We start from the raw sequence: 22,632 nt of genomic DNA, 5'->3' as shown, positions 1-22,632 counted from the left end.
AAAAAAAAAAAAAAAAGTATCTATTTCTATCGTAAAACTCGCTTCAACTATGCACAAGGGAATAAAGGAAGTAATACGAAGAAGAAGAAGAAGAGATTTAAAGTAGATAAAATTAATCGTATTTTGATACAAATATCCTAAGAAAATTACAAGATCTTTTTTATAGATTAAATGTGATTTATATCAATCGAGATTGATCTGTTAGTTATATTTGATTGTTTTTCTCGATGGAATATTCAAATGGAAAAGCGCGCGAAAATATCAAGGATAGGTTTTAATCTCGTTGAACAAAAAGTAAGGTTAAGTTAGCCGGAATAAAGGTTCTACCGTAGTAACTTACACTCTTTCGCTTCTATATACAAACAGAGAGGGGTGGATAATTGCAAGTAGTAAAAGGGTGACTACCGTTTTCTTTCTGCTCAATTACTTTCGCTTAACGAATACGGTTAGTTACGATTACGGTTATTTGATACAATAATTCGAACAGAAACGATACTCATATTTCGAATCCTCTATAAATTATTATTTATTTTTAAAGGGAAATAAGTAACACGATCGATGATTCGATTAAATCTTACCATTTGATTTTGACTAGTGTTAGCACGTTACCGATTTGGTAGCTCGTGAACCTAAAATAATCTTCTTTTAAATTATCTAAAGGCAGACTGTGTTCTTAGAAACGGCAAGTCTCTCCTACATGACAAAGTGGCGCGGTAAATGCAGCATGTCGCTGCTGCCTTCGCGTAGAAACCATCGCGAGGAACGAGAGAGAAGCCTCGTACTTCTAACGAAACAATCATCGTTGCTTTAAATAAAACTACTGCTGCATTCGAGGTCTCCATCGTTTTACAATCATCGTTCCTATCACCGTCGCCATTACACACGCTCTCACAAACAAAACACTCGACGTATTTCGGTTTTATTGGAAATTCTTTTCAGATGAATACCGGCAAAAGCTCAACGAACGTATACCTTAAGTATTGTTACAATCTATGTGAAAATAAAAGTAATTTTTACAAATTTGTTTATATAAAGAACCAAACAAAAAATAATCTTTTCTAACCGTATAACCTCTATAATGCTTAAACATCAATAATACCTTACTACATTTGCAATAAAATTTCAAAAGATTATATATCTTTTCAAAAGTTTGTAATACAGTCTTCGCTTGCTTCAGAATGTATATACAAAAATACACGTTTTGGTTACGAGAATTCTTTACTTTCGTATAATTCAACTATTGCTACGCTCAAAGTTCATTTTATAAATGCTTATAAAGTAAATAAATAAACGAGTAGAATAACGAAGAAATTCATTCGACCATTCGCTATTTTCTAAAATCAACGATTAATTTCGTCGACGATTTAAAAATAATATGACATACGGTACGTAAGATTATGAAATTTACTTTGGCATGTCATCTATTTAATAGAACTTAATGATAAGAACTTAATTAGAATTAGAACTTAATGATAGTCCCCGTAAAATATGATATAAATTTATGTTCTTTAAGTATGTATCTAGCTAGGTTTTCAATGATCATTGAAGTAAAACACACAGATTGTACGGTAAGAATCAAGAATACTTGCGCATAACATAATTCTTATAACTTTAAACAAACTTGTTATCTCCTTACATATATTTGTAAAACATTTATAGAGTTGCTATCAATCAAAACATTATAGCGACCACATGACAACATGTTTTTCTACACAGAGAGAGTACGGTTGACCTATGCTTCCTCTCTACAAACTGGCTTCATCCCCTTTTTGTCTAAAGTATTACTTTGTGCTCCTTCCCCTTATTCCTATGCCCTGTGGGCAAAATGCAACTGCAGAAGCACCAGAACGAGAGAAAGAGAGAGAGACAGAGGGCCAGAGAGGAGGGAGGAAGAGAAGAAGAAAGAGAGAGAGAGAGAACACCAACAGAAGTGGCAGAGAGGAGAGGTAGGTACATGGACAAAGCCAGACGCGTAAACATAATGAGAAAAAGAGAGAAAAAGATCATAAGGCGATGGAGAGTATATCACGATCGTCACCCTTACCTCGATTTCAGTCGCGTCAAAGGATCGTTAGACACGAATAATGAGAGAGAGAGAGAGAGAGAGAGAGAGGGAGAGAAAAGAGAGAAAATAAAATACCGAAATGTATCCGAAATGGAAAGCGTGCCCTCTTGTAAGATGATAAAAAGGCGCGCGAGAATATGGGGGTTGTCTTACGAATAATAAAATAAAAAGATTTAAACATACAACGAGTACCGTACATGTGACTTACTGTTTTTGTAAACGATAGAGGTCGTGTTTACCAATGCCACGACGGCGATGCGTTCCTTCGATCAAACTGGAGAAAGAGGAGGTCCATCCTTCGAAGGGTCAACTCGAGCTCGAGCGACGATTCGAGCGGTTGCGCTTGCACATCGCGTTTGCACTTTCTCTTTCTTGTCGGCCTCTTTCTTTCTTTCTTTCCTTTTTTCTTTTTTTTTTTTTTTTCTTTTCCTTTACTTTTAGAGCGGTGACGATCTGCTTATAAGCTTCACGATACACAAGCCATGCACGCACGCACGCACGCACGCACCACACCGCCGACTCGTCGCACCAACGGGAATCCTCGTAATAAGCACATACACGAGACGAAACTGAGGAGTGGGGTATATAAGAGTAGTACGCGTGATCTCGAGACGGTGAATACGCTTCACCCGACAGACAGGACGGCGATTACAGACGTACGAGATTTCGTGAGAGAATCGTCGATTTTGACGATAATTGAAAACGTGACAATGACGATTGCGACGGCGACGACGACGACGACGACGACGACGACGGCGACGACGACGACGACGACGACGACGACGACGGCCACAGCAGCAACAGCAGTAGCAATAGCAGTGGCGGCGGCAACGACGACGACGACGACGACGACGACGACGACGACGGCGACGACGACGACGACGACGGCGACGACGACGACGACGGCGGCGACGACGACGACGACGACGACGACGACGGCGGCGACGACGACGTCTAAGCCATAGACGGCTTGGCTCGTGGGCACGTCTCAGCCGCCATCGAGTACTGACACGAGTGCGCTAGTGCTGCGCTCTGGCGGATCGCGTCGTCGATCGGAACCAACGGACGCAACCAATCAAACCTTCCTTCGAATTTTCTCTTGTTCGTTCCAACCTCCGCGATCATCGCATTCTTAACATCGAATTATTTTAATATTGTGAATTAATTCAGTCAAAAGGACTTTTCTTTTTCCTTTTTTCTTCTTTTTCTTTCTTCTTTTCCGTTAATTTATTCATTTCTATTCATTTCTATCAATGTATAATAATCTTGTCAGAAATTCAAAATTTCTTTTTTTCGACGACCGATTCAAATTATTTAGAAATCATTTATGAACCTGTCATATCAGTTTTATCTAATATCGTTTTATTTATAGTTTCGAATAATTTATATATAATCGCATTGTTTCTCAGAATGCTATTTAATACGATATTGATGAATCCTCGTGATTGTTCAAATACAACCAATCAAATCTTAAATACGTCGGAAGACATCGATAATTGGTACGTTTGATTCATCGATTTAAGTTAGTTTAAGAATCTGTCAGTCCAGGTAGCTGCACGCAGTGATAATGTACTTTCGAATACGGGTTGTAATAAGATTAATTGAAGAAGAAATATATATTTTTTTAGCGAAGAATAATATGCCAGAAGAGTTAAACATATTTGCATCTGTGGATTTTCGCATAACAAGCCAATAACTGCTCAGGCTGGAACGATTATCGTACATTGATATATTTTAATATCAGAGAATTAGTGACTGAGTTTTAATAACATTGGAATATTTGGAAGAAAAGATTTGATGAGATTCGTTGCAGAAATACCAGGGAAGGAAGAAGAATTAGTACATGTAGTTGAATATTATATGCAACATTTTATAACAATGAATAATTCTAATGTACTTTATAATTTCTACTGCGACTATAAAATACAATAAAGCAATGGATACTAAGCTTGACGTGCTCAGTGGACATCTAAGAGTTAAGGAGCGTCAAATTTGATAATAATAATGATTTTATTAAGACGTATTCTACTTAAAAGGGTATTCAAAATTTTATTATAAAAGTACAAAAAATCTAGCGCAATAGAGTCTAAGTTGGATAGAATCCTAAAAAGTAAAATATAAGATAAGATATAAATTCATTTATATATGGCGAAAGAGATTATAGCCGTATATATATATATATATATATATATATATATATATATATATATATTTGTAGCCACATATAAACAAGAGAATGACCAATATGTATGAAGAAAGGAAATGTATCAATGATTTTGATATTAAAACAAACAGGTTTAATAGAAATATATTGATATAATAGCGGTTACATGGCGAATGCATAAAATTCTAAGAAAATGGTCAGTAATTTTATAACATATAAATAAGTTTTATTAAGTATCAAAAAATATATGAAAGAGTATGTTGTATATCAATAATTTTATAACGCAAAACAACATTTTTTATAAACATCGTTTTAACCTTTTTCTGGATAAATTTTCTATATATTTCTTTACATGTAATAGATATAAAGTAAATATTATAAATGTAACCAAAGAAATATCATACGGTATTAAATTATTTGTAACATTGTTAACTTCGGAGACAAATATTTTATTGTATGTATATATTTAACAAATTTTATATTTTTATTTAGTTAATTTAACAAAGAAAGATTCCATAGAAATAAAAATATAACTATATAAATCAATAAATTATTATTATTATTATTATGATTTGATATTTTCTTTTTCCACGCTTGATCTTTTTATGCGTCATATAAAATTATATAAATGAGTAATGTATAGTAGTAGAATTTAATAATTTTTGTCGTTATATTTTATTTCTTCAATTCATGATTGATATTTTCAAAATTTACTGTGAATTGCGACAAATTCTTTTATTCATTTCTTTAACACTCCAAAGTATAACGTTAGTTAAAATTGTATGTATGTCCAATTATTATTATATTTTAAAATAACACAAATATAAAGATATAAGTAATAAATCGTTGACAAAATATATAAGATTATATAATAAATAAGTAAATGTTACTGAATTGGCAGAAACAATATACGTTGTTAAAATATATATTACTATATTCATGAATCATAAATGTTTCTATTGTAACTGAAAATTATATATATAAAAGAAAAGTCTATACCATATAATGTAAAGATTAATAGAGAAGAATTCTATACTTTACATAAGCTATTTATGTTTACCTCAAGATATTTTTCATTTATATTTAAAATTAAATTTCCCGCTTTTCTCTTGCGCATGTATCGTTTGTCGTACAAAACTCTATGTTGCCATCAGATAGCGTGCACTACGACGAATACTGCGAAAATATCAATATTTCAGAAGCAAATCAGCAACTATATGTCTCTTCGTTTAGTTAACAAAGGAACAATGATTGATTATTTCGTGATGTTAAAAATAAATTAAAATTATTTTTAAGATATTTAAAATATTTTAGTTAGAGAAAAAGAGAATCTTTTCATTAAGATTAATAATACTGCCTTGAACGACCGGAAATAATAAGAAATTGAGAGGGAAAATGGTATTTTTAGGGAAAATGCGTAATACTATTGATTTATGTCAAAAAAGTCAAATTTTCTACGCGTAGCATATCTGTGAATTATGCGTATTAATGATTAACGTATTTAAAAATGATCCGTTTTATTCTTAGATGAGAGTAATCGTTGGGTAGAATAGTTAGTGGAAAGGATGAATCCGCGAAAAAGAGAACCGCCATTTTAAAGCATTTGAACGTTCGTGGCGTGGCATTACGTTGTCCATGTGTCAAGAATAAATATCATTTTTGAGATATATTAAAAAGAAATAAATACGTATATCGATACGAAAAATTATATAATCTATTTATTTTAAACAAATTAAATTTATATAACGATTAGCAGAGAAATTCATTTCTATTAGAAATACGACAGATGTAGTACAGTCAATGATCGAAGTATTATCTTACATGTAAGGAAGCAATCTTTTTGAAAAGTTTAAACGATAAAATCGAACGTAGCGCTTCATGAGAAATATTTAGAGCGTAAAAAATTGATACGATTTTGTGAAGACAGTAAATATTTTGAACGAACCGTTTAAGAGTTATGTTCTCCTAAAGGTTATGTATTACTACCGCCATTGAGATAATTCTTAACGTTACTGTACTAACCAACGAAGAAACCAAGTGGTCGCTTCGAACAGTCGCGGCCTAATAAAATATCGCACTGATTGGGTGTAATTATGCTCGAGGACGATCGTTCCTGAAATACAAGAAATTTGTTTGTTTTCTTTTCTTCGTATGCAGGCATTCATTCGTCATTGTATGATAAGATTTCACATAACATTTTCACATACATTTATCTAAGTATTTATTGGTCGTAAGAATCTCGAAAATAGGATATTCCGTTGTAGAAATATGACAGAACATAAACCTGTCACGGAGAATAAGAAAATTTTAAGATAGAGATAGAGATAGAGATAGATATAGAGATAGAGATAAAGAGAAAGAAAAAAAAGAAAGAGAGCGAGAGCGAGCGAGCGAGCGAGCGAGAGAGAGAGAGAGAGAGAGAGGACCGAGTACGAATCAAAGAAAGAGGGAAAGAGATAGCAGATAAATGCGTTTCTGGTGAACTTATAACCTTCGCACAAAGTGTACGAAGATATAAAAGCTTAGACGATCGAAATAAATTTCGTTAGGAGATACGTTTGACGATGCCATATCGAGCGTTGCTCTGAATGAAGAAGAGCCTTTTTTAATTGTTTACGTAAAGCCTCGCATCCTGATTGTCATACGATGCGACTGCATGCCCGACGCTCGAAACCCGGACCGGTCGCTTCGGTACAGACGCTTGCAATAAGGCTGTCCCACCGTAGACATTAAATGAAAATTCAGACGCTTAAATCGCAATATTGTGCGTGGGGCATAATAAGAAACTTGTAGAGAAAAAAAAATTGGCCTGATTTGGTGTATACAATATCCGTCTTAAAGTAACCAGAAAGAAGTTATGGATAATCGAAAGTGAATTTTATGAGATAGGAGAGAGCGTTAACGGGACTCGACTGTACCGTGGACGCCACTGGCAGCCACGAACGGTCGCTCTTTGTACAGTCAGAACAATAAGTTTCTTCGAACACTCCTGTAAAAATTCCAAATCGACCTGTTCGATCGAAAAATTATGCGAGGGGCGTCATGAGAAACTTGTAGAGAATAAAAAACTAATACGATTTGGTGTATATTGTAAACGTTTTTAACGTATCGTCGTTGAGTTATCCGTTTGTAAAGATAGGGAAGCCTAACGCGCAACGTTTCACTTTTTCGAGTAACTGTACCAACGGACGCTACGGGAGTCCGCAGCCGGCATAGGTTCAGTTGGCAGCAGTACGCACAACGAGAAGCATTACCATGGCCGATATCTCCAAGGACGAGATCCGTAAGGAGATCACCGGTAAGTAACGATATTCATTGATATAACTAATTTCGAGACGTGAATATATCGTATATGCGATTTTAACGATTGTTAGGACAAATTACGGGTATGCCCGTACATCGGAATGAATAGTAAAACGGGCTCTTTCCTCTTGCGACGTGACGACTTTAGCGCGCACGTATGTGGCCAAGTGGCGTGCCCCACGCCGGCCATTACTAATCGGCGACCCCGTAGTATTTTTCATCTACCGAAGATGATAGACGAAACGTCGTTACGTTAGATCGGCTTCTACGTTAGATGTGTTCTACGAGTTCTAAGAAAATTTTTTATTCTCAAAAAAAAAAAAAATGAAAAGAACAAAAAAGTGAAAGAAAAGGAGAAAAAAAAGAAAAAATCCTCGTTTCTCATTGGTTAAGACGGCAAACCCGAGCTTTCTTTTCCCTCTATCGTGTTAGGTGCCTTCCTCCGCCCGCTATATACGACGCGTTCGTGGCGCGCGAGCGAAGGCGCCTTCTTACGCCGCGCGCCTATTATCATCTCTCTCTCTTCTCTCTCTCTCTCTCTCTCTCTCTCTCTCTCTCTCTCTCTCTCTCTCTCTGCTTTTCATCGAGACTCTCTTTCTACGTTGCGTTTTATTCGAAATACGATGTTTCTTCTATTAATCCACCTATGTACGATGGTTTCACCTTTAACCTTAGATTTCTTCCATTATTTTCTACTTTCGATTTCGTCGATGTTATTTTTCACATTATTATTTTTCTATTCCTGTCGATCTGTCGTCGTCGTCGTCGTTATTATTATCATTATCATTATCGTGTCGTTGCTGTCGTCGTCGTTGTCGTTGTCGTTGTTGTCGTTGTCTACCTATCTACCTACCTACTTACCTACCAACGCTTTAAGCGAGCGTGCAACCCTTCAACTACGCGGTATTTGCACCCATAATCCATCCTTTCCCGCCATAGTCATTCATGATCGTCACGAGAGACTGAAAAGCGATGACAAAGCACGTAATGTCGTATTTTCGTTTTTTTTTCTTTCTTTATTTTTTTCTCCTTAGGCAAGAGAGAGACAGAGGAAAAGAGAAAAGAGACAGACGGACAGACAGAAAGAGAGAGGGAGAGAGAGAGAGAGAGAGAGAGGGAGGGAGAGGGAGAGAAAGACAGAGGAAGTAGAGAGGTTGATTTTATCATCGACGATCGGCGGTTATATACCCCTACTCTAAATAGTTTGTGGTTTTTCTTTCAGCGTATAGCGCATGACTTCAGATTGTTAGTTCGATCGAAATAATAGATTTTCATCGTTTCATTCATCAATGCTAATCCATATTTGTCCGTTTACTTTCAGACTTATTTTCATTATCGGATTCACGCGAGATCGTCCAACCGGCATGATCATGGTCCGCCATTTGCACTCTGTATTTACCGAATCCCACGGCGGGAAATTTGATTGCCTTATATCAGTTTATACGTACCATGAACTTGAACTAGTAGTTTCATTGTTATGCAATATACTACTTGTCGTTTTATTAAGTAGTAACTTTTTTTCATTTTGAATTTATTTATTGAGCGAAGAGAAAAAAATGTTCTAGTATGTTTTATGTGTACACAATTGTTGCCTATGTTTTCCTTCTACTTTAAGATAGGCAATATTTTTATGGCGACTAATTAAATTAAATTCAACTGGATTCATATATATATATATATATATTGTTTCTCGTACATAATAAATCTGCGTGGTAACTTATCATTCCTTTAATCTTTTCGCTAAGATACTTCGTTAGAACTTTGTTCGTAGCAATTATTCTAATTATGGTAATATATTCGTGGATATAATCAATGCTATATAATAACCATTCATGTAACGTTAACACGAATGAAATTCTTTAGAATTTTTCTTTTAAAGAACTTCATAATCATTTTTGATCTTATATAAAATATCTTTATTATTTGTTTTATATTTTTCAGCTATTCTAAAAGATGCTGATCTTACTACAATGTCTGCAAAGAAAGTAAGGCAACAGATAGAAGAGAAATTGGATGTTGATCTCACAGAAAGGTAAGCAAGATATGTATATCGACAAGAACAGAATAAAGTTTTTTGAATAGTTTTTCGTTGTTGTAAGTTTTACTAATATATATGCTGGATGCAGCAGGTACTTCTGCTTATTCATCTAATGTAGGAGTGAGTATTTTGTATCCAAGAGTAAAATGGGGAAATCTGAATGGAAATTGAATTCTAAATTTTCATCTCGTTCCACCTCAAACAGCTTCATTTGTATTCTGAGAACATACTAAGAGTTACTGTAATTCCAAAAGATTAAATATATGTAGTAATTTCTTATACAAGCATGTTCTTTGTTGCCTATATATAGAAAAAAAGAAGTAGACGATTTAGTGATGGAGTGTCTACAAGAAAAACAAGATGGTGGAAAGAAAAAGAAGAAGGCTGCGAGTGAAGAATCTGAAGATGGAGAGGAGGAAGAAGAAGAAGGTTCGGAGGAAGAGGAAGAGGAAGAGGAAAAGAAGCCTGCTAAAAGAAGTCCTACTAAGAAAACATCTAGTAAGCGTAAGAAAGATTCCTCTGCCGACGAAGAAAGTGCTAGTGATGAAGATGCTAGTGACGAAGAATATAGTCCACAGAAGCCAAAGGCAACACCTAAGAAAGGTATGAAAGATGTAAAGTCGTTTGACAGTTTTATTTTTTAAAGGCGTACTTTCCAATAAATCTCACTTTTAATCGTATCAGGGAAACCTGGCAAAAAAGGCAAGAAGAAGGGTAGCGACAGTGACAGCGATGAGGACTGGGGTAAAAACAAAAAGGCTCCAGGAAGTGCTGCTAAGAAAGGTGGCGGTAAGGGCAAGGGTGGAGGGTATACTCGTGCTATTACATTGTCTCCAGAATTAGCAGCTGTTGTTGGTGCAGATCAAATGGCTCGACATGAAGTCGTAAGGAAAGTATGGAGTATTATCAAAGAAAGGAATCTTTATGTGAGTATTTATATCTCGGTGTAAAATACACATACACCTCATATCTTTCATTTAATTCTGTCTTTTGTAACTTTCTAAGATATATGCTTTACCTTTTATGCAACATTGTTTATATTACAGGACCCGAAAAACAAACAGTTTGCAATTTGTGACGATGAATTGATGAAAATTATTGGTGTAAAGCGTTTTAGAACCTTTGGTATGATGAAATACCTCAAAAATCACTTTTTAAATTAAATCACTCAATCCCGATCTCTGACAGGTTATAAACATTGTATAACATATTCCAAGGCGGACTGTGCGCCTCTCCATCTTTCTCACACAATACATGCATAAATACATATACATGAAACACAAAACATATTTGAAAATAAGACTAGCCATGTTTACATCATTCCGATGTGCTCTGTCGATCATGATAACAGCTCTTTCTCTCTTTCTCTCTCTTTCTCTTCTCTTCTAAATATTGTATTTAATTTCTGTGATTTATGGGCATAGTCGAGTTGTCGAAAAGGCAAATAAGTTTAAACGAACGTCCTTTAATGTTGTAGGTAGGAACTTAGAGCTGTTATCAAGGTCGTTCAAATGATTTCGAAATGTGAAAGATAATTAAGGTGGCCAAGAATTAGTAAACTGATCTTATTTTATTACATTCAGAATTAAAACTTATAATCTGCGCGTGGTGGTCTCATTATAAATAATTACTTACATGAAATATTCAGTAAAGATGTATTGTGGCTATGCAAATAAGATGTTCATAAGAAAATATTCAGACGGAGGAATAATAAGATTGAAAATGTCTGAATACTGTTTTAAAATTATTGTTAATTTTATTATGTGACATCATTATCTCATTGACTTAACTCGTATCTTATATTACCTTTGAGAAAGTTCTACTTCGATAAACAATGGCCGCCCGATGGCATAAACCATTCTACGTGATCTTGTGCGTTCTGTAGTCCATACAGTCCGCTCGGTTATTATTTTATGTTGTTTTCAATTTATTTTTAGATTCATTATTGATTTATTCTTTGAGAGTGGATGCATAGGGATAAATTGTTTTGCCACCAAAGGGTAAAGAAAATACGTGGAAAAAGTTGATTAAATAGAGTTAAAAGAAAAAGAAGAAAAAAAGTAATAATAATAAATAAATAAAAAAAAAAAAAAAGCGGACAGATAAACGATGCAAAATCAACATCCTGTACCTCTTCTGTATAATAGCTACATTATACATTGAAATTAATTCTTAAGCGAAGTTTAATTGTATTATCGTGTAATTACTAATTATTGTCGTAATAATAGGTTTCTTGGTGTAAAAATTGACCTAACTTTTAAGATCTAATCCTAAAGTGATGTATTCAGTAAAAATTAATGACGTATGCATACAAAAACATAATAATAATGTGCTTAAATGATCACAGCACAATATGGAGAAATAAGGAATAAATATAGGCTCTCACGGGGCGAGGTGTGGAAATAATTCCGGGTTTTACGGTTTGTTGTCCGCTCCTCATCGGCGTGGTGGAAAAATTTGTGTATTTTGAATATAAATTAAGAAAGTGCTCTGGCCTATATATCTCGATGGGAAGAAAAGTCGCACGGGAGAATTCATAGCGAACAGTTTTTGCGTAAACGAAATCATTACACGAAAAAATAAGATATGTGTACACGGAAAATTATATATTATGATACATATAATAATAATAATAATAGTTTGTTTTTGTTTTTCTTTTTTTTTCTCTATCTTTCTCTCTCTCTCTCTCTCTCTCTCTCTCTCTCTCTCTCTCTCTCTCTCTCTCTCTCTCTTTTTCTCTCTCTTTCTTTCTCTAAGAGAAAACATGGCTCGAGACAACGTACTGTTCCGTGAATGTATTTAAAAACGTGTCATTAAAAAGTATTGCTTTCATTTTTTTTAAAAAAGTATTTTTCGTCAAATTTATTTTTACGTTAATATAATGTACCTTCTTCTCATCCTGTAATTTTGAATAAACTGTAAAATCAATCAATCGATCAATCGACGACGATGACAATGACGATGACGGTGACACAATGACGAATTCTTGTCTGTTTTGTATGAAAACACCGACGCTTTTACACAGCGATTTGTTGTAAGTTTTATTACGATAAAGGAAAAAGAAAAAAAGAAATAAAAATAAAAAGGAGGTCTAAGTGTTCGCTTTATAAGTGTTCAAATTCCTCTTCCAGGAAAGAGAGAACGTGTTGGTTGTTGTCGCGTCTTCCTCGTAATCCAAAAATATAAGTGAGAAGTTTCTTCGTGTTCATATAGTTATCTCGTTTAGTTTGAACTTCCTTGTCCTTTGGTGGTGCTGCTTGCACGCAGGCACCGCTTCTAAAGTGTGACATATGAGTCTGCGTGCTTTTTGTCGCACACTTTGCTATATTCGCCTAAAATTAATAAATAATGAATTAACGTCCGTCCGTAAATTTCTTCGAAGATAATTATGTTGATAAGGAAACTCTTAGCTTACCAAAGAGAGAGCTCTTCTTCTAAGTTCCCAAACATTCCAAATGTAATTTGTATTTTCTATTGACGGTGGTAAAATATGCGTATCGGTTTGAACTGTTTGATCCTGGCAAGTTTTTAATTCTAATTCGTCTTCTGTCAGCCTTGTCAATTATACATTTATATTTAAAGCGTGAAATTATTTTTAAGATATATATATATGTGTGTGTGTGTGTGTGTATATATAAATATATATGTATGTATATAAATATATATATATATACATATGTATATAAATATGTATATTTATATGCACATATATATATATATATATATATATATTCGTATATATATTCAACAACTTACTCTTTTTTAGTTTTTATAGTTTCAATATCCTCGTACATTTGAAATAGATAAATGTACTCTATGTGATCCCTCACGAAATTTAGAGCCTCGTGAACGTATCTGCAATGAATCAGAAGAATGATGAAAAGAACGTTTTACAGACTTCTTTCGTTTGTGAAGCTCACGTACTTATCTGGTTCCTTTCCAAAATGATGAGCAGCTGCTGCAGAACTGAAAGCATAATACCTCCCTCGCCATTTAGCAACCCCATTGTTGGGATTTGCTGGAATCAAAGCTCCTTTCCCCGTGACGAACATCCAAGCGCAAAAGCCGAGAAACTCAACGATAAAGTGATCCGTTAAATACGTTAGCGATATTACTACGTATCTTATGTGATGTATTTTGTATTATATTATAACTGATATTGGCACTACATTTACCTCCAAATCAATTTTATCAAAGTCCTTCGTAGTGTTTGGATAATAAAGAGTACAATCACCACAATTTACTGAAAATTTCAACGAAAATACATAAGTTGCGATGATGTAAATATAATTTTGGGAGTTTTCTTTCTTTTTTTTGTTCTTATGCATGTGTATATATATATATATATATATATATATATATATATCTTATGCATATAAAATAGATCTCTTGTGAGGTATTTATTATTACTTATCGGTTTGCCCATTGTCAGTTCGAGACGTTCAGCGTCCGTTAATACGTTTACGTTTTTTATTATTAGATCCTTGAATATTTCTTGATCGTACACATTTACATTCTGCGATAAATAAATTAACGAAGTGCTCGAGAGTCCTTTGTAAAACGATTTTGTCGAGAAATAAAGTGAACCTTTTGTGTTACCTTAATATTTAAATTATGTATCTCCCAAAGGAAATTATTAATATTACTTAATATTATCACTTCATCCTGCAATCCCATCCATATATCTGCTAGGTCGATGAACTGTGGCTGCAAAAAGAAATATGAGATAAGAAGTTTTTATTGATTTACAAGATCGAATTAGTTTTATTATTTATTAATACATTTCTTAACAAAAAGAAAAAATAATATTTTTATTTAGAACTTACATAGACTTGAGTCGTTGGAATGGCTGTCCTATAACGCATCGTTTCATGAAGTCTTATCAAACGTTGTCGAAGACGTTCTATTAAACTTTTTATAATATTACCACTGTGTTCCACATCGGAAAGTAATTTTCTGTAGAATAAAAGTTATAAAAAATAATTATCTAATGATATAACAAAATAGTAACTGGCAATTTTTTTATACATTCCTGATATATATCTCTTGTTGGCGTGACGCCGTTAAAATTTCAATAACTCGTTCGTAATTATCTTCTTTGATATTTTCAGGTAAAATTATTTTGTTTATAGTCGAGTAACAAATGTCGTCGCTGTAATCTTCGTCGACCAAAACGAAAGAAATGATATTTTCTACTGTTGCAGTAAATTCATAAACTTTCGTCATTAATCGTTCTAATAATTCAAGGATATCATCGTATGTTTTTTTAACAGCATCTTGTAAAATACTCGGAACTATAAATAAAAAGAAGCAAGAAAAGTAATATTATTATTATGCGTAAAGTACATTCATTATTTTTTGACAATCGATAATTGTTACTTCTTACGATCATCGATCTCTTTTCCGCCACGTTCGCAATCGCGATTAAATAAACGTATGCCGGCAACAATACACATCAATTCCATAAGTTGTTCCTCCTTTTCGCGCATAGGAAGTTTTACATAATTTAATAATTCGGATGGTTGAAATACACTTTGCAACGTTGCAGTTACTTCTCTAAAAATGTATGTTTTATTTTATTTAATTTTATTATCTTTTTTATTTTATTTTATTGCGTTTTATTTTTTTTTTTATATAGAAAAAAGATAGAGAGGGAGGGAGAGAGAGAGAGATTGTATGTTATAGATAATAATTTAGTTTCACCGTAAAGTGTTTGTTACTGCAGGATTACCAAGTCCACTTAAAAGAGTAATAACTATGATTATTTTCTGATAGAGTTTCTCTACTTCTTGATCATTCTCAATTTTATCCGTTTCACAAATTTCAGTAACCAATGGCGTCGTTTTACGATGAAGACTTATCCTATGTTTTTTGATTATCTCATCTAACATAAAATTCTTCGATTAAAATTGTTAATATAGTAATATATACTTGGTGAATGTAAGAAAATATAATTGGATAAACATAGTGACCTCTTTCACGATAATGTTTAGCATAATATAATTGATTCTTTAACGTCGTTAAACTTGGTCTACTTTGATCTTGCAATTTTTCTTTTATTACTTCGATTAATTTCTTATGACTTATCTCGTCATCGTCGATCAGTTGATAAGCTGGATTTAATTGTGTCAGCGATAGCTATTACAACATAATTCGATTATGAACAAGTTAGTTCTGCAAATTCGAGGTTAACTTATTTTGATTTAACGAAAAACTTACCAAGAAGGAAACTATGTCGTGGGTCACATGTATTTTATTACTATTACATTCATGTAGAATCTTTTTTATTAAAATCTTTCGCATGTTATTCATTATTCAGAAAGAAAAAATATGTATGAATAATGTTTAAAACTTCAATAAATAACTCACACTTTTTTAATGGATATGAATACGAGAAAGAGTCGGACTGCTTGTGATTCGCAGTTTGATCAATGTTTGTTTAGAAACGGTGGAAGATCGATACGATACCTATATTACATTTTATTATATATAATATTTACAAATTTTTGAGAAAGAAGAAAATATATATATATATGATTTTTATATACTAAATTAAAATATTTAAGCTTTTCGAAAAGGCGATGTGTATATTTACAAATATTACATAATATATAATAATATTTATAATACATAATAATTAAAAATTTTTTGAAAAAATATATAATGTCCATGTGTATGTATTAAATCTAAAGACAGTAATATTTTATCTTTTATATATATATGTATATATATATATACATATAACAAAACAAATATATTATTTATTATAATAAATATATGCAATAAGAGAATGACTGTTGGATATAAAAAAAATCGATTAAAAGCGAAAAGAAAATTATAAATCGATTCAAATTTCGCGCAAATTAAAATATCGTGACGTTCGGACGTAATCGGTGAGACTCGGATAAGTTCGTAAGATGCGATGGTTCGATAGGCTGGCGTAGTAGGGGTGATACAGAATTCAGAGGTGTCGCAACAGTCTGCGTTGTCGGAGCAGTCGGACGTGGTGGTTGGTACGGTGTGGTGTTTCTTCGCGACGCGTTGAAGATAAAGAGGGAAGGTGACTCGTGTAAGGTAACAAAACATAAAAGTGTTAAACATTAAACGATGATCGCGTGAAATAATAAATTGTTGTTCGTCGTGTTGAATCACGGGAGAGGACGTTTTACGAAGAGAAACGGGGGGGGTAAACATGATTAGTGATAATTGGTGGCTGGACTCCCGGTTATTCTTCGCAAGTGTTTCGATGGTGCGATGCAAATCGGTGCTCTTGCTTTTAATTCTTCTGACGATCGTCGTGGCTGCTTATACTGAAAGTCAAGGTAAGTTGATCGACATGATGTGTGCGTACGTATGTGTATATATATATATATATGTATATATAATGTGTGTGTGTGTGTGTGTGTGTGTGTGTGTGCACATATACATACATGAATAATATGTATATATCTATTTTTTATATATTTATACATATATATATTTATTTATTTCTTATTTACTTTTTTATTTTTATATTTTATAAATAATAGTTTAACAATAATGGAACGTTGACTGGAAAGTTCAATATCCTATTATTATTTATTTGCGTGTATGTATGCGTGTGAGTGTGTGTGCGTGCATATATATATATATATATATATATATATACATATATATATATATCATACACACGTATGTATATATATTGATGAGATTTGATTGGTTAACTTTTCGATTATCGAAATTTGTATCACTTGTTTCGATAATCGAAAACATATATATCGTTCAGATCCAGCTAGAAGCACGTTCGACCTCAACGTTTCGTTTACAAGTGCGTGTTTACTTTTTAAAGAGAATGTTTACCAAGCGTAGTACCTATTCAATAGAAATGTAAAAACTAAGGTATATATATATATACACACGCACACACAATATATATATCATATACTTGTATTGAATTTAATATGAATAATGTAATGAAATTACAGTTTTCTATAAAGTCTTACGAAAGACTAGTAATTAACAATATTATCTATTATTTTTAAAGATATTTCAATGAATAATGTTTTACAACAATTTTTTCAAACTTACTTGTTCTATCATCACTAATTTGTATCAAAGAAAATTTTTCAAAGTGTTAAGTAGAAGATGGCGTAACACTGTCGTCATAAATCTTTGTTTTTCTTTTTTTTTTTTTTTCCTTTAATACAGCTGACTCTTATCGAGAGTAATTCGCAGTTTTTTCTTTTTTGACAGAGACAACGTATGTGTGTGTGCGCGCGCGAGCGCGTGTGTGTATGCATACATGTGTGATGTACATATATAAGGTTGGAGTGGGAGAGGCATCTCGTCTAGCATCGTGATAGGTCGAAGAAAAGCGTTCACCTTCGCTTCGAATAACGGAGAACGCGTCGAACGTGTCCGATCGTATATATAATACATAGATACATATATACGATTCCAACGTTCGAAGAGAATAATTATCTCGAATGTGATGTATCGTTTCGTTGTTGCGCGTTCCCATTTCCTACAAGAAGCTATAATTTACAAGATTGACATTTTTGTCGATGACTTTACGAATACGCGCTATTTTTTCAACGAGAACAATAAAAAAATCGACAACTATCGTTTTTTTTTCATTTTTTCTTTTTTTTTTTGGCGTGGTGGAGAGAGAGAGAGAGAGAGAGAGAGAGAGAGAGAGAGAGAGAGAGAGAGAAGAATTTTTTGTTTTCTTCTCTCGGATTTATCTTCGTAGGTTTGAAAATGTAAATGAAGCTTGATGAATACAGAGGAATCTTTTTCGAATCAAATGGTTTCGTTGTATCGTTCGTTATTTTCTTCTTGTTCCTCTTAGAAACCTCGACGAAGAATAAATATGCTCTCGCAACGATGCTTCGGACTTTATTATAGATATTTCTTTTTTCTTTGAAGTTAAGATTTTCTTATTTCGCGCCATATTTTTATATGACGTACTTGAAAGGATAGATAGAAGATTTTAGTCGCAATATTTCTTTTTTTTTATTTTTTGTCTCATTTTTTTAAATCTTATGAATAGCCAGACAATGTTAATTTGTTTATTAATACGAAATATAATATGTACTTGACAAGTTGATAGGTAGAATTTTCTAATCGCCATATTTGTTTTTATTTATTTATTTTTCATTTTATGGATAGCGGGATAATTTGTTTATTAATAATATGTATCTGAGAACGTGATAGATAGAAATGTTCAGTCGCTATATTCATTTTTCTGCTTTTTTATTTTTTTTTTTGGATCATATGAATAGCGAGACAGTATTAATTTTCGTATTAATACAGAATATAATATGTAGACCATGACATTATTCGTATTTTTTACGGTATACATATGTGATTATTACGTCGGCTTGGTTTCTTTTCTAACGGTACATCAATACCGTTAACATTTTATAATATACCCAAAAATAATAATATCCAGAAAGATCGATCTATGATTTAATATTTTCGTTACGATTTTTTTCGTTTATTTTTTATATAATAGTTTATAATTTAAATTACTCGCGATAATACTTCGAATACAGTATTTTATAAAGAATAATTTTATCATTAAAATATTACGATGCGTTCGTTCATTATCACGCAAAACTTTATTAAAAATCTGACCTCATTTTTTAAATTGGAATAATATAAATTTTGTCAAAATCTCGAAAAAACATCTTTAGGAAAAATTGAAAATTAATATAAATTATATTCAAACGGAAGTGAAAAAGTATAGACAGATCGTAATCTTATTAATAAAAGGCCAGATATTTAGTTTCGAAAAAAAAAAGAATCGATGATCAGTGTTACGAAAGATACTGTAGAAAAGAACGGAACGAATTACGAAGAACTGGTAAGTGGATGCATCACACTGTAGTCATTTGCGAGACGATGCGATGCGGGTTGAGTCATCAAATGGAATTTTAATCCTCTTTGATAATTTAAATTGACGAATTTTACTTTTTATTTGATCTTTACCTATTCGTATTTTACGTCTCTAATGATTTTATTATTATTTCTTTTTTTTTTTTTTTTTTTTTTAAATAAATTTTCTCACGGCCTGGAATACGATCTTCTTTCTTTTTCTCTTTATTTGATTTTATTCCTTTTCTCTTAAATATACGTTTCTCATGACACGTAAAAAGAAAATGATGACGATGATTCATTATTGATAAGATACAAGAGAGGCAACGATTAAAAGCGAGGAGACTGCAATTCATTGAATCGTTGAGATGTCTGCTGTCAATGGAAGTCTCGACGTTTGTCGAAGTAGCTAGCAGACTCTTCAGAATAGTTATACATTAAACTTATTCGTTCATGGTTTGTAAGTGTCTTCGAACTCGGAGAAGGTTTAATTCGAATTGACTTCCGATAACTGTTTACGATCTGTAGATCCGTTTCTTTATCGACTCCTTTGCTGATTAATCGCGATTAAGAGGAAGAGAGAAGAACGTATTCGGTACTTAACCTTTCAATATATATTCTGATGATGGTGATATACCGTCATCGATAGACCCGTCCTAACTTCCTGTTCTTCATAGTCATAGTTGATTACTTATATAACTCTATATCTTTCTATTATGTTTTCTTTTTCTAAGTTTCAAAAGTTTCTTTCGCTATCTGGCAGTGTTTAAAAACAAAAGAAACTTTTGGGACGACCTAACCTATTTTCTTTTTTTTTTTTTTATTGCTATAAGCCAATTTTATCAATTTTCAATGTCCCTCTTTTTAACGTTTTAACATTTATCACATATATTAAGTACAGTGTTTACAAAATAGCGTCATAAAAGATATACTTTTATTTATTTATTCATTTATTTATAAGTCTTGAATACTCGACAGAATGACTAATAACACTTAATATATTTCTCTGTCTTTCATTGTGAAAATTTCTTTCAAGATTTTGAACATTTAAAAAAGATAACTAGATATTGTCGGTAAATGTTTTCATTTCTTCTTTCTTGTTTCTTTTTTAAATAAAAGAACTGTTTTATTTCATTATTTATTTCAAAAGCTTCTGAATATTATAAAAAAAAAATTACTAGAAAGAATTGCTGAAATTTTTCATATTGTTATTATTCCTTTTTTTTTTTTTTGGAAATGAAACAAATCTTTAAGATTGCTCGACAAAATTTTCACGGCAAAAAAGTTCCCATTGTAGTATGAAAAATGGCAAAAGGTCGTTAACCACAGAATGACACTCGTTTAGACGTTTCTTGATTGTCCGTTTTTTCAAGCGTCCAGTGGTAGGATAACAATGCGAATTCGAGAGCGGCAATGAAGTGTCAGCCGTGCCACTTTCTTCTTCATTGTCCCCGACGATAGAGCATACACATTCACGAAGTTGCCTTTAGCGGAAGTCTACGAAAATATTTCATCTTAAACGAAATGATTTAAAATATAAACGTACCTCTAAGTTTTCTTAGCAAACTTAAAGCAGAACGATTTATTTTATTTTTCCTATCATTTTTCTCCCGATTATTATTCTCTTATGTCATATCATTTTATATGAAAAATAGAAAAATCACTAAGTGTGATATAATAATTTCGTATGAAACTCTTTATCTGACAATAACTCGCTCTTTGCATGAAAATAATCGTTTATAAGGTCATTATTAGATATATAGGTATATAGTTTTATATTAACAATGAAAAATTTGCTAATCACATGATATAGTAACGGTTCATCAAATTCTTTACCTGACTATGTTTCATCCTGCGTATAAAAGACATCATTTATAAGTTCGTTATTAGAGTTTAATTGACGTACTTGAAGTAGTGAGATCGCAAAAAAAAAAAAGGAAAAAGCACTAGTTCGACGAATCAGTGATAACTACTTCGTTCTTCCTACTAGTTTTCACTGGCCAACTTGGAAGTTTCCACGAAGACACGAGAATCGTTTAATGCGTTAGAAAGAGCCTCATTCTTAAGTCAATAGCTTAATCGTCGTATAAATCGTTTTCCCAACTATAATGTCGGCTATAATGTAGGCGTTGACTGTGAAGAAACACAACGAAAAGATTTCGCTTATCTTTAGTTTAGTAAGTTATACAGTCTTGCATCTTACTGAATTATCTTTTAGCAATTTGAATTTCTTTGAAAGTTGAGTATACCAAAGTTATTAGTATCAAAAAATCGCTAGAATTTAATCTTCAATTAATCCGTATAATCTTGACGTTGTTGCCTCGAATTTTATTGGATCTATCGAAAAGTTTCTTTATTTTTTGCTATAAAAAGTAAGACTATATTTACAATAATAATATCAATCAAATAATATTAAATCTTTTTTTTTTTTTTTTTCAAAATAATTTAGAGAAATAGAAGTTTTTTGTTTGAAAATGTTTCAAAGAGAATATGTATTTTTATTTATTTAAAATAATTTAAAGCAATGAAGCTTTGTTTTCACAAATAATTAAAAAAGAAAAAATAGAAACATCAATAATATATTTGAAATAATATCGACACGTCAAGTCGCTCGAATGTAAATATCGATTGTAAATAACTGTTTTATTACGATATGGAATTTCATTATTGAAAAGAAAAAAGAACTGGAGCAAAGAATGTAATCATTTTGAAAGAATTAATAATTGCGTATTTATTATTTGACGAAACGGTACTAGATCAGTTTAACGATTATACGATTAATCGAATGATTCATAACGGTATATGGTCGATTAATCGAGAGCCTTTATGTACAATTTGATTAACTTCCGGAAGTTCGAGGCTAACTGCATATTCACGGATACGTTTCGATGAGAGAATTGCAGATCAGCGATTGACAAATCGAGCTATGCGAGCTTATAGACGACTCAACTTGGACTGAACTGGATGGTATCTCCTGTCTATTTGGTTCAGGAATGAGAGAAAGGGATGTTGTAGACCGAACGTGTACGGAATTTAATCGACCAGTTCGCAGGACTTCTGAAACTTCTCCTTTCATGAGATTTATCGGTCGTTAGGAGGAAGCAGCTAGCGGGAAGAAAATGTATAAATCAATTTTTCGGAGATATTCGACCGGAGTCTTCAATATTAATAAGAAGAATTTCTCAACGCGATAGTAACTCG

The 22,632-nt window shown here is 32.6% G+C and overlaps 3 protein-coding genes and 1 long non-coding RNA gene across 4 annotated transcripts in view; 3 read left to right on the top strand and 1 right to left on the bottom strand.

The window, feature by feature from the left end:
• Positions 1–2,902: 2,902 nt before the first annotated feature.
• On the top strand, positions 2,903–4,302 carry LOC122634489. Its single transcript, XR_006328399.1, has 2 exons — positions 2,903–3,564; positions 3,694–4,302. It is a non-coding gene; the product is annotated as an uncharacterized LOC122634489 (long non-coding RNA).
• A 3,093-nt stretch (positions 4,303–7,395) lies between these two features.
• On the top strand, positions 7,396–12,215 carry LOC122634642 (upstream activation factor subunit spp27). The gene is made up of 5 exons (XM_043823774.1): positions 7,396–7,527; positions 9,474–9,564; positions 9,881–10,173; positions 10,255–10,496; positions 10,617–12,215. The coding sequence occupies exons 1-5, from the start codon at positions 7,485–7,487 to the stop codon at positions 10,731–10,733; spliced, it is 786 nt and encodes a 261-aa protein (XP_043679709.1). The 5' UTR covers positions 7,396–7,484; the 3' UTR covers positions 10,734–12,215.
• Positions 12,216–12,251: 36 nt separating this feature from the next.
• On the bottom strand, positions 12,252–16,025 carry LOC122634705 (cilia- and flagella-associated protein 206-like). Its single transcript, XM_043823911.1, is given in 10 exon segments — positions 12,252–12,902; positions 12,986–13,133; positions 13,465–13,714; positions 14,106–14,277; positions 14,397–14,526; positions 14,603–14,864; positions 14,957–15,126; positions 15,274–15,457; positions 15,459–15,708; positions 15,790–16,025. Coding segments are annotated over 10 exon segments (1,887 nt in total). The 5' UTR covers positions 15,883–16,025; the 3' UTR covers positions 12,252–12,674.
• A 440-nt stretch (positions 16,026–16,465) lies between these two features.
• Positions 16,466–22,632, top strand: part of LOC122634639 — a 76,057-nt gene continuing 69,890 nt past the window's right edge. The window contains exon 1 of the mRNA XM_043823770.1: positions 16,466–16,892. Coding sequence (XP_043679705.1) covers positions 16,763–16,892 — 130 coding nt within the window. The 5' untranslated portion in view covers positions 16,466–16,762. The remainder of the gene's footprint in view (positions 16,893–22,632) is intronic.

Source organism: Vespula pensylvanica, chromosome 15 (genome assembly GCF_014466175.1).
Source record: "Vespula pensylvanica isolate Volc-1 chromosome 15, ASM1446617v1, whole genome shotgun sequence".
In the NCBI taxonomy this organism is placed as follows: domain Eukaryota; kingdom Metazoa; phylum Arthropoda; class Insecta; order Hymenoptera; family Vespidae; genus Vespula; species Vespula pensylvanica.
The sequence above is the reverse complement of the archived record's forward strand: the minus strand, read 5'-3'. Positions and strand labels throughout refer to the sequence as shown.

Excerpts from the sequence above, each read along its gene's own strand:
- LOC122634642 (XM_043823774.1), top strand. The coding sequence starts at position 7,485 with ATGGCCGATATCTCCAAGGACGAGATCCGTAAGGAGATCACCG. Across the intron at positions 10,174-10,254 it reads AAAGGCAACACCTAAGAAAG|GGAAACCTGGCAAAAAAGGC; the intron begins GTATGAAAGATG and ends TAATCGTATCAG. Across the intron at positions 10,497-10,616 it reads TCAAAGAAAGGAATCTTTAT|GACCCGAAAAACAAACAGTT; the intron begins GTGAGTATTTAT and ends TTTATATTACAG.